The 13,660-nt window shown below is 44.2% G+C and overlaps 1 protein-coding gene across 1 annotated transcript in view; it reads right to left on the reverse strand.

Moving 5' to 3' along the window:
* The window catches only part of LOC147902241 (uncharacterized), a 180,072-nt gene that overhangs the window by 138,680 nt on the left and 27,732 nt on the right, over positions 1-13,660 (reverse strand). The window contains 1 exon segment of the mRNA XM_087374462.1: positions 10,440-10,598. Coding sequence (XP_087230588.1) covers positions 10,440-10,598 — 159 coding nt within the window.

Raw genomic sequence — 13,660 nt, forward strand, 5'->3', positions numbered from 1 at the left:
TGTATGCCCATAAGGCTGCATTCAATTTCTCTGCCCAATTAGAACGTTGTGGTTCTACTACCTTGGTGAGGATAATGCATAATATTTTGTCGGTGGATTCGGCCTGTCCATTCCCTTGGGGATAGTAGGGTGTGCCTTTTCTATGGATTACCATAAAGCTAGACAAGAGTTCTTGGATTACCTCATTGACAAAATGTGTGCCTCTACCCGACACAATTTCAATGGGGCACCCGAATCGGGTGATCACATTCTCGTATAAGAATCTTGCTGTGCTTCTGGCATTTGCCTTTCTGATTTCTTTAGCTTCAGCCCATTTTGTAAAGTAATCAGTGGCCACAATGATGTAGGGTGCCTGTGTTCCTTTTGCTGCTGGATAGATGGGACCCACATAGTCAATCTCCCATTTTTCAAATGGTTTTTATGCAACAAATGTTGTTAGGGTGTTCCTCACAAGCCCTCTCTGTAAGAGGAGCTTCCAAGGCTCGGCACCTGGGGTGAGGCCACAAACCACCAGCTTGCCCCAGAAGGGCCCTGCTCTACATCTCCGAATCAATGATACCCAAGCCTCCCAGTGCCTGCAGCATGATCACCGTCAGCCAAGATACTCGGGCCCTAGTGTTCCTCATGCTGTCTGAACCCGCCTAGAGGAAGTTCCGTACCAACCGTCGGAGCTGCCCAATGCATCCTCTATGAAAGCACCAACAAGAGGCAATATAGCAGGCAGTGGCAAGAAGGACCTCGTTTGCCACTAACGCGGGACCTGCGAGGGAGAGTTTCCAATAGAGAAGCTTGCACCGAACACTCTCAAGGACTAGGGCAATCTACTGCTCTGCTGTAATGTCAATACCCACCTGGCATCCAAGGTATCTCGCTATCTAGCCCTGCGGTATTCATCTAAAACCAAAGTCACTCCCCCACTCATGGATCTCCTGTGCCTCCTCAAATCCCATGAAGAAGCCTATGGATTTCGTCCAGTTGATCCGTGCCCCCGACGCCTCACAATAGATAGCCAAGGCGTCTCTGACTCTCTCTAGACTCGTTGTGGTACCCTCATCATACAAGGCCGTGTCATCTGCAAACTCCAAGTCAAGGAGCTCCTCCTCCTGCCTGATTGGGAGCCTCAACCCTGTGAGACCCACCACTTGTGATCTCAAATAGTAGCCCAGAGCCTCCGCTACAAACAAGAAGAGGAAGGGAGCTAGTGGGCAGCCTTGGCGAACCAAGCGAGAGAGAGGAAAGGCCTCGCCTGTGTGTCCTCTGATAATCATCTAACTAGAGCTCCCTGCGTATAGCACTGAAACTCCTCTGACCCATCTGTCTCTGAGAAACCCAATCTCCTCATAGTGCCCTCCAGGAAAGACCACTCCACCCTATCGTAGGCCTTCTCAAAGTCCAAGAGAAGGATGGCCAGTGGTTGTGACTCCTCCCTGGACCACCAATCCACTGTCTCCCAGAACGTGAAGATGTTGTCCAAGATGCTGCGCTCCTCGACAAACCTAGTCTGTGTGTCATGGATGATGTCGGTAAGATGAGGCTGTAACCACAAACTCAAGACACTGGCGAGGATCTTGTATGTCAGTACAGGAATGCATGGGAGACCATGAATCCTTGAAAGAAAGACTCTATCAATTGGAGAAGCATACAGAGATAAGACTAGTCGCCTACCATGCCATGACAACAGAAAAACGCAGAAGAAAGGCATGGTTTGACAGAAATCTTAAAGCTAAAGACATCAAGGAAGGTGACTTGGTCCTGTTATACAATGCCAAAGTACACAAGGGAAAACTGAAGTATCTAAGTCAAGGACCCTACCGAGCAAGAAAGATGAATCCCATTGGAGCTGTGCTGCTAGAAACATTGGATGGAGTCCAATTCAACACAACAATAAATGGGAGCCGACTGAAGCACTACTACTTCAGCACGCAAGCCATTCCCAACAAAAACGAAGATTTGGGAAACCAAGTCTTCCTTAGTTAGGATTAGATTGTATCACAAGCACTCACTTGCATATGTACGTCTTCGCACATATAGGTAGCATCGATCGATTTCAACCTAGGGCTCAGAAGTGATGCCTGAGTTCTAGCTGCCCTATGAAATCCCAGCAACAAAAAAAAAGCAATATAGTTAGTCCCTACCTAGCTACTAGGTCACGTGCACTCACATGCTTTCGCTTAGACACATAGATGATTGCATGAATAATTGTGCCACACACTTTCATTCCACACTCTCAAAGCATGTATAAAAATAAGATCTCTCACAAACACACACAAAGGTCATACCTGCATGCCAACTAATCTAATGATCAATGGTACACCACATGCACATGGATGCAGGTTCAAAAAAAATGCTGCCACTAAAGAGGATGCGCAGAAAGAGTCCACCGCCTCAACCATGAGACACCCTCCAAAGTTCGCAGCCATCCACATCCTCTCAACCACGGCGACCACAAGCATTTGTGGTCTAGAGCGATAGCTCTGAGGAGGATTCAGTGCATGACCACTAAGAACAAATGCCACCCCAGTCATCACCGGCCTACACAACCATTGACGGGGCCCAATCACTGGAACTTATTTAGCCGCCTACATCGACTTATGCTCTTTTCAAGGAAGCAACATCTTACTTAGAGCAAAGGGGTCTAGGCAGTTTGCATGAGAGCCTAAAATCCTTGGAGGACAGTCCTACAATGACCACATACATCAGGGACTTTCTCCATTCTTACCACACCAGCGATGCACAGGTTGGTAAGTACGGTACAATCACTATACATCAGAGCCCACTCAACATTATCCTTGATAGTACAGTCATTCAAAGAACTTTCTCACTCCCAACACAAGGTGCCAAATACCCTACACGGCCTGCCGATGCAAAATTTCTCGAAGTACAGCCTCTCCTCGCCAAGGGCACACTGATCCATAGGGACGGCATATTACTTCGCACCATCCTTAACCATCGCCTCAAGGAAGCAGCACAATTCCTATCCACAATCTTGGGGGTTAAGTGTGGCAAGAATCTATCCCTTCCACTCTGCACATTTGCTTTGCTGAGTAGGAAGCTAAAGCAAGACTGGATCCAGCACTTAGTCATCTTCTTTACAAAAAAACTAGATGGTTCATCAGGCCAAAAATATAAAATTCCACACTTATTGGCTATAATCATAAAAAAAGAGCTACAAGAACGAGAAATGACTCTGCCTCAGTCACCAAAATCAATTGAGGAGTTGGACATTCCCTTCTCACCAGTATGGGAGCCGTCTCCAACTTCTCCTACTATCACATTGGCAAGTGCAGATGCCTTAGAAGAAATACCTATTTTAGAGGTCGGAATTGAGGAATTGCCCCACGAGATGCTACAGCTCGGTGCGCAACTACAACCAATATATCTCCAACAACAGCAGCAACCAGAGCCTGAGGAAAGATCGGCACGAGAGCCTGAGGCTACATCAGCACTAGAACCGCCCATCGACGCCATGCCAGTCGATGAGCCACAAGGGGAGCTAGTGCTAGATCAATAGTATGACTATTGTTACACAAGTGATTGAAATGCCATTGGAACAACCTCCCACAAGTACTACAGAATCATCAGGATGGCTACATGGGCACCACTTGTATCAGCAGTATCGCCAGTCCTCATTACCGTATGTCATTCTCCAACATCAAGCTAGCCAAATGATCCAAATTTCATTATGATTTACTAGCTTGGCCAAGGAAGAATATGTAAGAGAATTGGATAGACAGACTGCAGCAGAAATCGAAGACCAATTCTAGGCAATCGCCATAGAGGTCAAGGTACTTCGGGCGCAGATAGATGAGGAGGTAGAAGAAGTGCGCATGAACCAAGCTCTCCAAGCTCAAGAGAAGGCAATGAGGGATGTGACCGCCAAACTCCACCAAAGCCAAACACAGCTGTGACAGCAGCAGTATAAGCAATGGCAATCCTACAGACCTACTATAACTCCTTGACCTCCGCACATGCTCAGCAGACAGAGGTAGTAGCACAATCGACTCACTCTAATTCACAAAGAAGAAGAGCAACAAGATTGCAAAGGCAAGCTTGAAGACATGAAACAGTCTTTGGCAGTACGTGCCTTCAGCATTGACGAGCTTACAAGGGAATGTAGAATCTTAAAGGACCAACTTGCAACTGCTAAAGAGGCCAGCACCTCACAAGCACAAGTCTTGGACTAATGGTCCAATACTACTGAAGATATTCCTCAATAGGCAAAGGTGCCCTTGCAAATGAGAAAGCTTAAGGAGGCATATACAACCATCTACCAGATATACAAAGAAAAAATTAATGAGATGCACTCCCAAAAGATAATCATCTCCAAGCTTGAACTCCAATTGCTAGTACACAACAATGAGGCAATGGAAGACAACACCAATGAAGCCCCACTACAATGCACAACGGTGGTGTACCAAGACCTTGTGGCTGCTCTACAAGTGGAAGATCAACTCAATGCATGCGTGCTTATCCAATGGAAGCAACTCCAAATCAGGATCATATCTGCTCATCCAACAATCAAATGGGAACGTTCCATAGGGACTAAAACTCTGCGCATAATTTGCCAAGACTTGTCCGAAGATGAGAAAAATATCTTCTGCCTGTCTATACATGCCGGGTTTATAGCACTCAGGACGGATGCTTTCATTGCATATGTATGCCTCATGGGTAGTCCTCCCCTCAGGGTTATTTCTGGTTTGTTGCCATTGCTACAAAGGCCATTACTATTATTTGCAAGGCATGACATAACCAACATCCCACCCATGCAGTTGATGATCCCATCGCACCAGCAAAAAGAAGTGTCGGAAGATGACAGGGCCTATCTCACATCCAACTTCCCATATCTAACCACTCCCATGCCAAGTTCGAATGATGGGTATGATTTTGATGAGATACCACTTCCCAGTAAACCCATCAAGGAATTTTGGAGCAAATATCCTGATATGAAAACTCGAGGTGGATGGACCTTGGACAACTTTCCTACCAACCTTCGCCAGCGTCAAATTAGTGAAGGTTGGATAAGCAAGTTGGATCCACAACCTGATTGGCGCCATTCCAAGCTCTTTGATGTAATCTTCTTAAAAGAGTACCTACGTGCACCTCTATGTCTCAGAACCCATCCCAAGTTCTATGCAGTTCCATGACATAAAAAATGGGAAGCCACCATACACACTTTGGATGAAGGTTGCAACATTAATTGGCCAATGATCGAACCATACTCTAGTGTAGAATGAAATATCCAAGACACAATGATTTGAGCACTTCAGCAGCATGAGCAAATAATGCACGGCAACATTGATCGATTCCTTCGCCTAAGTGCTATCTTCTGCAAAACATTGGAATACATTCTGGAAGTCCCATGTTACCTCGATAGCCATTTGCCTCCACTCAGTTTCAATCCCAATGAATAGGTCGATGCTCAGATTACAAGCCGACTCTATCAAAGAGTGATCTTCTTAGAAGCACGCCACATATCTCTGTTCGAATAAATGGTGGATACAGGCTACCTGGAAACTGAGCAAAAATAATATGGTGCCAAGGCTTTATAGCAAGATCGACTGGCAGGACACAAGTTCCACAGCCACTGGACTAAAGACATGGCAACCCAGCTACGTGCTCGCATATAAGCCATAACCCGAGGATGGGTAATAAAATGGATCCGGGAGTATGCTGTCTCTGTGCCAACATGGACTTAGGTAGTACAGAATGTGTGTGTAGAGTAGCGGCAAAGCTCCGCTTGTACTTGCATAAGGCTAGAAATAATCCCTTTTAGAAATCCAACTTGCATGTTCTACATACGATTCCTACATGCAACTCCTACATGTGAGTTCTACATGCAACTTCTACATGCATGTTCTACATGCAACTCCTACATGCAACTTCTATATGCAAGTTCTACATGCAGAGAGAGAATGTCTTACAATTCCTACATGCAGAGAGAGAAGCTCTCTAACTTGTATAAATACCCCATAATGGAATGAAGCCCACACTCTTTGGGGCATTGTGTTGAGTTCTACTTTGGTATTCCAAGCAATTGTCTGAAGTGTCCATGCTTCCTTGCACTCCACGTCCAAAAGCATGTCCTAACCTTGCAACTCCTCCTCCCCTCTCCTCCAACCTTGCAACCCATCCTCTCCCTCTCCTCCTCATTCGTCCTCCTTTCTTCTCCTCCTCCCCCTCCCTCCTCCTCCTCCTCCTGCTCCCTCCTCTCTCTTCTTTCCCCCATGCTCTTATACCTTCTTCCTCTCCCACTCCTATGCTCCCCCTGAACCCTTAGTTCCTCAACCCTTAACCTCCATGATCTACGAGGGAGATGAGTTCTCCACCATATGCTCTACCCTGAACCTTGGATCCGCCTTCTAACCTTGGAACCTCTTCTAAACTCTTCTAAACTCTGGAACCTCCTTCTAAACTCTGGAACCCCTTCTAAACTCTGGAACCTCTCTCTAAACCTTGGAACCTCCTTCTAAACCTTGGACCTATTTCTAAACCCTGAACTTCCCTCTAACCCTTAAACTCCTCCTAAACCCCTCCACCCCTAATGAAGGTGAAAGCCTTCATTACCTCAACCATGATGATACACGTTCCTTTTACACATGCATGCACTACCTTTGCTTACCACACTTAAGCCTACGTCTCTCACCGGAATACGACTCGAGGTCCTAAGCTACACTATATTACAAACGACAACCCCGATATATCTGTAGGTGACAAAAAGCCTCGGAACCCTGCATACTGAGAATACGTTGCTCTTCTTGCGGAAGCCGTGGGAAAGAGCCAACACATGCTAAGGGGAACTCCAACAAATGAGCTGAAAAAAGACCAGCCACAGGCTCAGGCTGAGGGGAGCTCGAGGCTGAAATGGCTGTTCTCAAACACTTAGAGTAGCTGCAAAGCTCCATGAAAGCTTAAGTAAAATTCTCTAAACACCCTAGAACCAAGAGAGATATGAGAGAAATTCAATGGGAATGTACCTCAAAGAGATGACCAGAGAGTTCCAATGCTGTGGCCAACAAAGCGCTGCCAAGGGAAAACAAACAAACCTTGAAGAGAAAGGCCAGAAAACAGCCACAAGCAGGTCCAGCTACTCTAGAGGATGGCACAGGTAGGCGTGGAGCCAAATTAATACTCCAAGAATGTGTCAATAGGTTAAGGGCTCCCATAAGCTCCCAAGCAGGTCCAGTGACAAATGCAAACCAGAAACTTCTACAAAGGGACTCAGCCAACTGCTTGAACTGTAGGAACAAAGTGGAGATAGGTTGTGAACACAAGTGAGCAAGAGTGCACACACAAGAAAGCTCCAATAGAAATGTTCAAATGAAACAATACAAGTACTTGGTATATATAGTACCCAAGTACTATTGGTCAACCATAGGGTTGACTTTATGCCTACAACACCATATCTTTGTAATCTCTTACAAATCCCCCCTCAAAGATATGGCTGAAAGTACCCTGGAAACGTCTCACGTGTACCTTGCAGTACCTAAAGTACCATGGTTGGACAGATTCATCTAGATGGATATGCAACCTATGGGAGTACATGAAAACAATGTCATTGTGAATCACTTCATAACCCCCCTTGACATTGTGAGAATGTTTCCGATCCCCAAGCCATGTCGATGTTGTAGGAAAAGATCTGTTGATAGGGCTTTGGTGAAGATATCCGCCACATTGTCCTTAGATGGACAATAGATGAGATCAATGAAGCCATCAGAAATACAATCCCGTACATAATGATAATGATTTTCAATGTGTTTCATGCGAGCATGGAAGACAGGATTGTTGGCTATGGCAATGCAACTCTGGCTATCACAGAAGATAGAGTTTGCTTCGCCATCCTGTGCATGATGAAAGTCATGAAAAAGCTTCCTTAACCACATTAACTCCGTAGTGGCTGTGTGGAGCATAGATATATCAAACTACCAACCAATTGCCTGTACAAAGTGGCATCAAACTTTTCAGTAGCATCATGCTTACTCAGCTTGAGTCCCTTTTCCAATGGAGTAGCCACAGGCTTACAGCTCTCCATTTTAAATTTCTGTAACAACCCCTTCGAAAACTTTGCCTGTGACATAGAAATCCCATCATGGGTCTGCCAAAACTCAATGCCAAGACAATAATGCAATAGGCCCAAATCTGTCATGTCAAAGTTGTGACATAAAGCGGACTGCACTGCTGTAATTTTCTGCAAATCACTGCCAGTGAGTATGATGTTATCCACATATAGTACCAACATGACCAATTCTGATTTTTGCTGCAAAACATACAGATTTGGCTCCGTATGAGTATTGACGAAGCCCTGGGGCAGCAAAAACTGATGTATCTTGTGATACCACGCACGAGGTGCTTGCTTCAGCCCCATACAGAGCCTTCCTGAGCTTGCATACCTTGTGCTCTTGCCGCTTCACCTCACAACCTTGGGGCTGATGTACGTAGACCTCCTCTTTAAGATCTACATTGAGGAAAGCGGTCTTGACATCCATTTGGTACACTGACGAACCATAAAACGCAGCAAGAGAGATGACAGAATGAATGGTGGTCATCTTGGCCACTGGAGCAAAAGTCTCCTCATAATCTATTTCCTCCTCTTGTGCATACCCCTTGGCAACCAAACGAGCTTTGTATTTCTCAACTGTGCCATCTGAATGGTATTTCACCTTATAAATCCATTTCATGCCAATCACATTTTTCCCAATGGGCGCATCAACCAAGTCCCATGTGGCATTCTTCTCAATGGATTTAATCTCAGCTTCCATAGCTTTTTGCCATGCTTGATTATGCTGAGCATCCTTGAAGCTATGAGGCTCATTTTCAGCTTCCATCACTGAGGTCATCAAAGCAAAATTGACCTTTTTCAGATTTTTCTGAGTGCTGCCTTGGTTTTCCCCAAAGTAGGCTGATCCTTAGCATCTTGAATGGTCAACCTTGCCCAACGTGGAATAGATTCCTCTGCTGTACCACTCGGAGCTGCATCAACATCTTTAGTGGCTTCATGACGTTGATAATGCCTCCAAACATGAGGCGGTCTATTCTCAATAATTGGCTGCAAATCTGAAACATTTGAGGGAGAGCCATCCTCAACATGTGGCAAGCCATCTGAACTATGAGAAGTAGAAGGGGAACCGAGAAAGCTCCCATGAAGAAGATTTCTGTCTAAGGCAGCGCATATTCCCCCTGTAGGGAAAGCAAAACCAGTAGAATGGGGGGTAGCCAGGATTTTCAGTCACTTTGCCCATTCCCCATTTTTTATGACATGGGGATCGGTGGCTTGGCTTTCTCTCACAGGACCTCAGGTTTTCTATGAGAGAGTTGACTCCTCTCGGGCCATTTCGGTTCGACGTCATCGGATTGAGTCCTGTTCATTGGATGTGGTACCATACCTTCCTTTTACAGCTGTACATGCCTCTGTGGATACTTCTTGGGAGATTCTAGCGAGCATAGCATCTTGGCATATCTGGAGAGCCAGATGCACAGAGGCTTTGGAGGGTACTCAGGTTCATCCCTCGCACACATTGGCTAGTATCTGGACAGACATCTTACATACTTTGATGGCCGTATGGACGGGTATGCAGGGAGACTCCCGTGCAGCCTCAGCTAGGAGGGCTTCTTTCTTCAGGGAATGGAAGGATTCTCCTTTCTTCTCTGAAACTACTACAGGGTTGAGGTGGCACTTTCAGCCTCAGCCTTGGTTGTTTTCCACCTCACTCTGAGGGGGTTTTTTATTTATCCTCATGATTTCATGATGTATTCCGCTTTGAGCTTGCTCTCGCGGGTTTTTTCTCTTACCTAATAGAAGTCTTTTTCTTGGAAAAAAAAAAAAACCAATAGAATGGAGGGCTAGGTAATAAGAGGAGGAAAATGAGACTAGCAAGGGGGGCAAAATGGAGATGATAATGGACCAAGAGGGGATAGCATGGAAGTAGTATGGGCTGGCTAGAAACAAGAATCCCATGAGCAGAAGCAGTGACATGCAAGGGGGAAGGAAGCAAGGTCAAAGGAGGAAAGAAATGGTAGGGGATGAGGAGGAAGGGAAAGTCAGGCTGATGTGTTTTTTTTTTTTTTTGGGGGGGCGGGGGGGGCTAGCAGTCAAGCTCTTCAGGGAGCTTGCCAAAACTCATTTAATCATTCATTCATTTCAAATTGGAGAGTAAAGATGTACTGAGGAAGAGGGGCAAGGCAGGATAAGGTTTAGCGGGGAGCAGCTAGTAGTCAAGCTCTTCAGGGATCTTTTTGAATAGCATTTAATCTTCATTAATTCATTTAACATCAAAGATTCAAGATGTACTTCTTAAACATAGTATTGAAAGCCTGTAACATTGCTAATGCGTTACATGACTTATTCATCAAAATGTTGTCACAAACCCATTCCAATCACTAATTGATATGGTAAGTAAATACAAGGATATCTTACATTATCAAAATGGGTTTAGAAAGGTAACCTTTTTAAGCCAACTTGAAATCCTCAGCGAAAAGAATTGTGCAAATGCTGATGAGAACATATTTTGGGTTTTAACTATTTGTTCCTCCAGCAAAATTTGAGCTTCTTCTATAGGACCACCTTTAAGTATAAATGTCCCCGTGGACTTGTAAGATGATCCCTGAATAATTGGAAAATATTAGCATGTAGTATTTTGTAAGAATCTTCAATAGCTTTATATTTATTGTGACCGAGTGTTGTTGAGCTTAAAATTTATACAAACTAATACATTAAAATTTGCAAATTCTTCATTTAAAACCAGATGAAAAATGGAAGGACACCTCCTAAGTGCATATACAACTAGGATACAAGGTACTGTATGGGAAGGCTACAAAAAAATATATTCTTAATTTAAAAAATACATGAATTTTCTGAATGAGAAAAGCATGCCTTTGCGACAATTAGAATCATTTTGACCATGTGCTGTCTGGATCTGGACTTATTGTGGATGAAAAACTTATTGAAGTCATCTGGAATTGCTCATTATTTGAAGGAACTTTGCAAGGTTTTGGGCAGCTGATATCCTATAACCGTTTCCTCCAATATTGGGAGCAGATGTGGCTTACCCGCTATGTCAGTTGATCAAGAAGGGTAACCTTTTGAATGGATGGAAGGGTCGTACTTTTTAATGGATGCAAGATTGTACCTTGGTGTTTAGGAAATTATAAAGGATGGTATCTATGGCCCTAGTGCTTAAGCATCAAGATTGGACAAAGGAGCTCCATGTCCATAGTGTAGGAACAAGAATGGAAAAGAGCTGTGAACACAAGAGAACAAGAAGTGAACTCCAACTGAAATGTTCAACCAAATGAAGTACAAGTACTTGGTATATATAGTCCAAGTACTACAGCACACAAAAACTCTAAAATAGACTAAGTCCTAGTACAGGATGATGGCACAATTCTATCTTTTTCTTTGGCTGCTCGCAAATATGGCTTGGGAGCTCATTATCGTCCTTTATGGCATAAAATTTCAGCAATGCTCCAACCGTACTTGCCGGTACCTCATTTGGAAATTCAGCATCGGCTTGAGGATTGGATTTTATGCTCTCCTTCCTCATATGTCCGTCCTTTGCAGCTCTCACATATCACAGTGCCATCACTGTATAAAGTGTTATTATCTCCACCTTGGATTTCCAACAGAGCAAATACTGTTTGGCATATGGATCGTCCAATGAAGTGGTGGAGAAAAATGCTGTGTCTCCTTTGGCATTATAAAGTCCCTCTTCGACAACAGCTTTTCCTATGGCGAGTTCTCCTTGGCATTTTTCCATCTGGACAGTTACTCGCACACAGACATATTGCTTCAGCTATTTGTCACAGATGCCCGCACTCTATTGAATCAATGTTTCACATCTTTTGGTCCTGTCCAAATACTTTTGATCTCATTGCTCTCATCAGACAGAGGCTTCAACAGCGTTTTCCTACTGTTACTTTTGGCAGATTTTTCTGGTTGTTTGGCTTTCATCCACAGAGACAGGGTTTTGATTTATTTTTTGTATGGGTGCGATATTGGACCCTATGGACTTTATGGATGGATAGAAATCATAGAGTCTTTGGTGATCCACTATTTTCATCCTTTCTTTTTTTCAAACGATCTCTGCAACAATCATTCTACGATTGTTTTCAGACTCGTTTGATTGATCAGGATGTGTATACAGCTTATACTGAGATCTTTAGTTGAGTAGTAGTTACTTCGTTTTGAAGTAACTATGAATGTAATTATTCTACAGAAATAAAAGATTTCTTCCCACAAAAAAGTATGTGTGAGAGAGTTTTTTTTGTTGTTTGGAATTCACCCACCTAAACAAGATATCTATTTTTCACTTGGGTTTGCTATTGGGCACTCTGGACTCTATGAAAGGACAGAAATCATAGAGTTTTTGGTGATCCAACTTTTTCAAATTTCTCTTTTTTCAGGCCTTTTTGTAGCAATCCTTTTACGATTGCTTGCAAACACAGTCCATAGACCATGATGTATACTTGTCATATATTGAGATCTTCTCTTGATGTATTTGAGCACATCCCACTTTGGGATAGTGACTCTCTGTAATATAATGCAAAAAAATTCTCCCCAAAAAAAAAAAGTGTTTTTGACATGGTTAAAGATGAATTTCATCACAGCCGGAAGGAGTGGGCCAAACCTCCCCCGGCCATCAAATATAAGTTGAAGCTGCCTTCATTGGTTGCTCCTCTTTGAAAGTTCTCTCAGCAAGCAGTTATCATTTTTTTCCCAGGAAAGTTACCTTCAGCCAATGATGTGGCCCAGTGGGTTCAGGCATTGTTGGGAGGCTGCTTTGTTGAAGGAGTATACTTTGCTTCCAGGAGTTTTTATGAAGTGCATTTTTCGGATGCCTCATATCGTCAGGAGATATTGGAGATGTCGCCCTTATTCTATGGCAGACAAATGGTGCATGTCATGCCATGGTCGCCAAATAAGGATTACCACAGCCTCATTCGACATCACTGCCCCGTATGGGTTGAGGTAGTGGATTTTCCAGACTATATGAGGGCTGAGTTACCAAGTTTGGCAACCACTTTGGGGCAAGTTATATGCCCACCCCGTCCTTCGGGTAATCGCAATCGCTTTTGTATTCTTTGGGATATAGATCACCCAACCCCTCCTTCCATTGCGGTAGAAGTGGAGGATGTTCCCCTTGGTGAAAAATATTTTGATTTGAAATGGGGAGTTTTTGCAGGTGCTTGTTTCGCATGCCATAAGTTTGGCCACCTAGCCTCACGGTGTCCTGCAGTTCTGCATCAGCTCCCACCTACAGCTATTGCTCTAGAAAATACTTCCCCCCCTACTTATGCTTCGAGGTCTAAGGCTATGCCTACCAAACTGGGTGATGTCGCATCCAAATCTATCCCTTCCAAAGAAAATGTGGTTCAGGTTTCAGCTAAGCAAAAGGATAAGGGGAAGGGCAAAATTTCAGAATCTCGTGCCTCTACCCAGGGTGCCTGGCAGCAACCCAAAAAGGTATTCGCTCTCAAACCACGTCCGTTACAATATCGCCATTGGGATGCTTCAACTTCCACCCCTGGTCAGACCTCTACCCCCGCTGAGAGCCTTGCTTCTCAACTGTGGGTTGATGTGTTAAAAAGGGGCATCCCTGTATGTGACAATGATGAGGATCATAGAGCTAATGATCCAGGAGGCCAGGTGGATGTTGATGTCATGGCT

The sequence above is a fragment of the Dipteris shenzhenensis genome, chromosome 5, assembly GCF_047967505.1.
Source record: "Dipteris shenzhenensis isolate YYH24624 ecotype China chromosome 5, Dip_SZ_1.0, whole genome shotgun sequence".
NCBI classification, from domain to species: Eukaryota; Viridiplantae; Streptophyta; class Polypodiopsida; order Gleicheniales; family Dipteridaceae; genus Dipteris; species Dipteris shenzhenensis.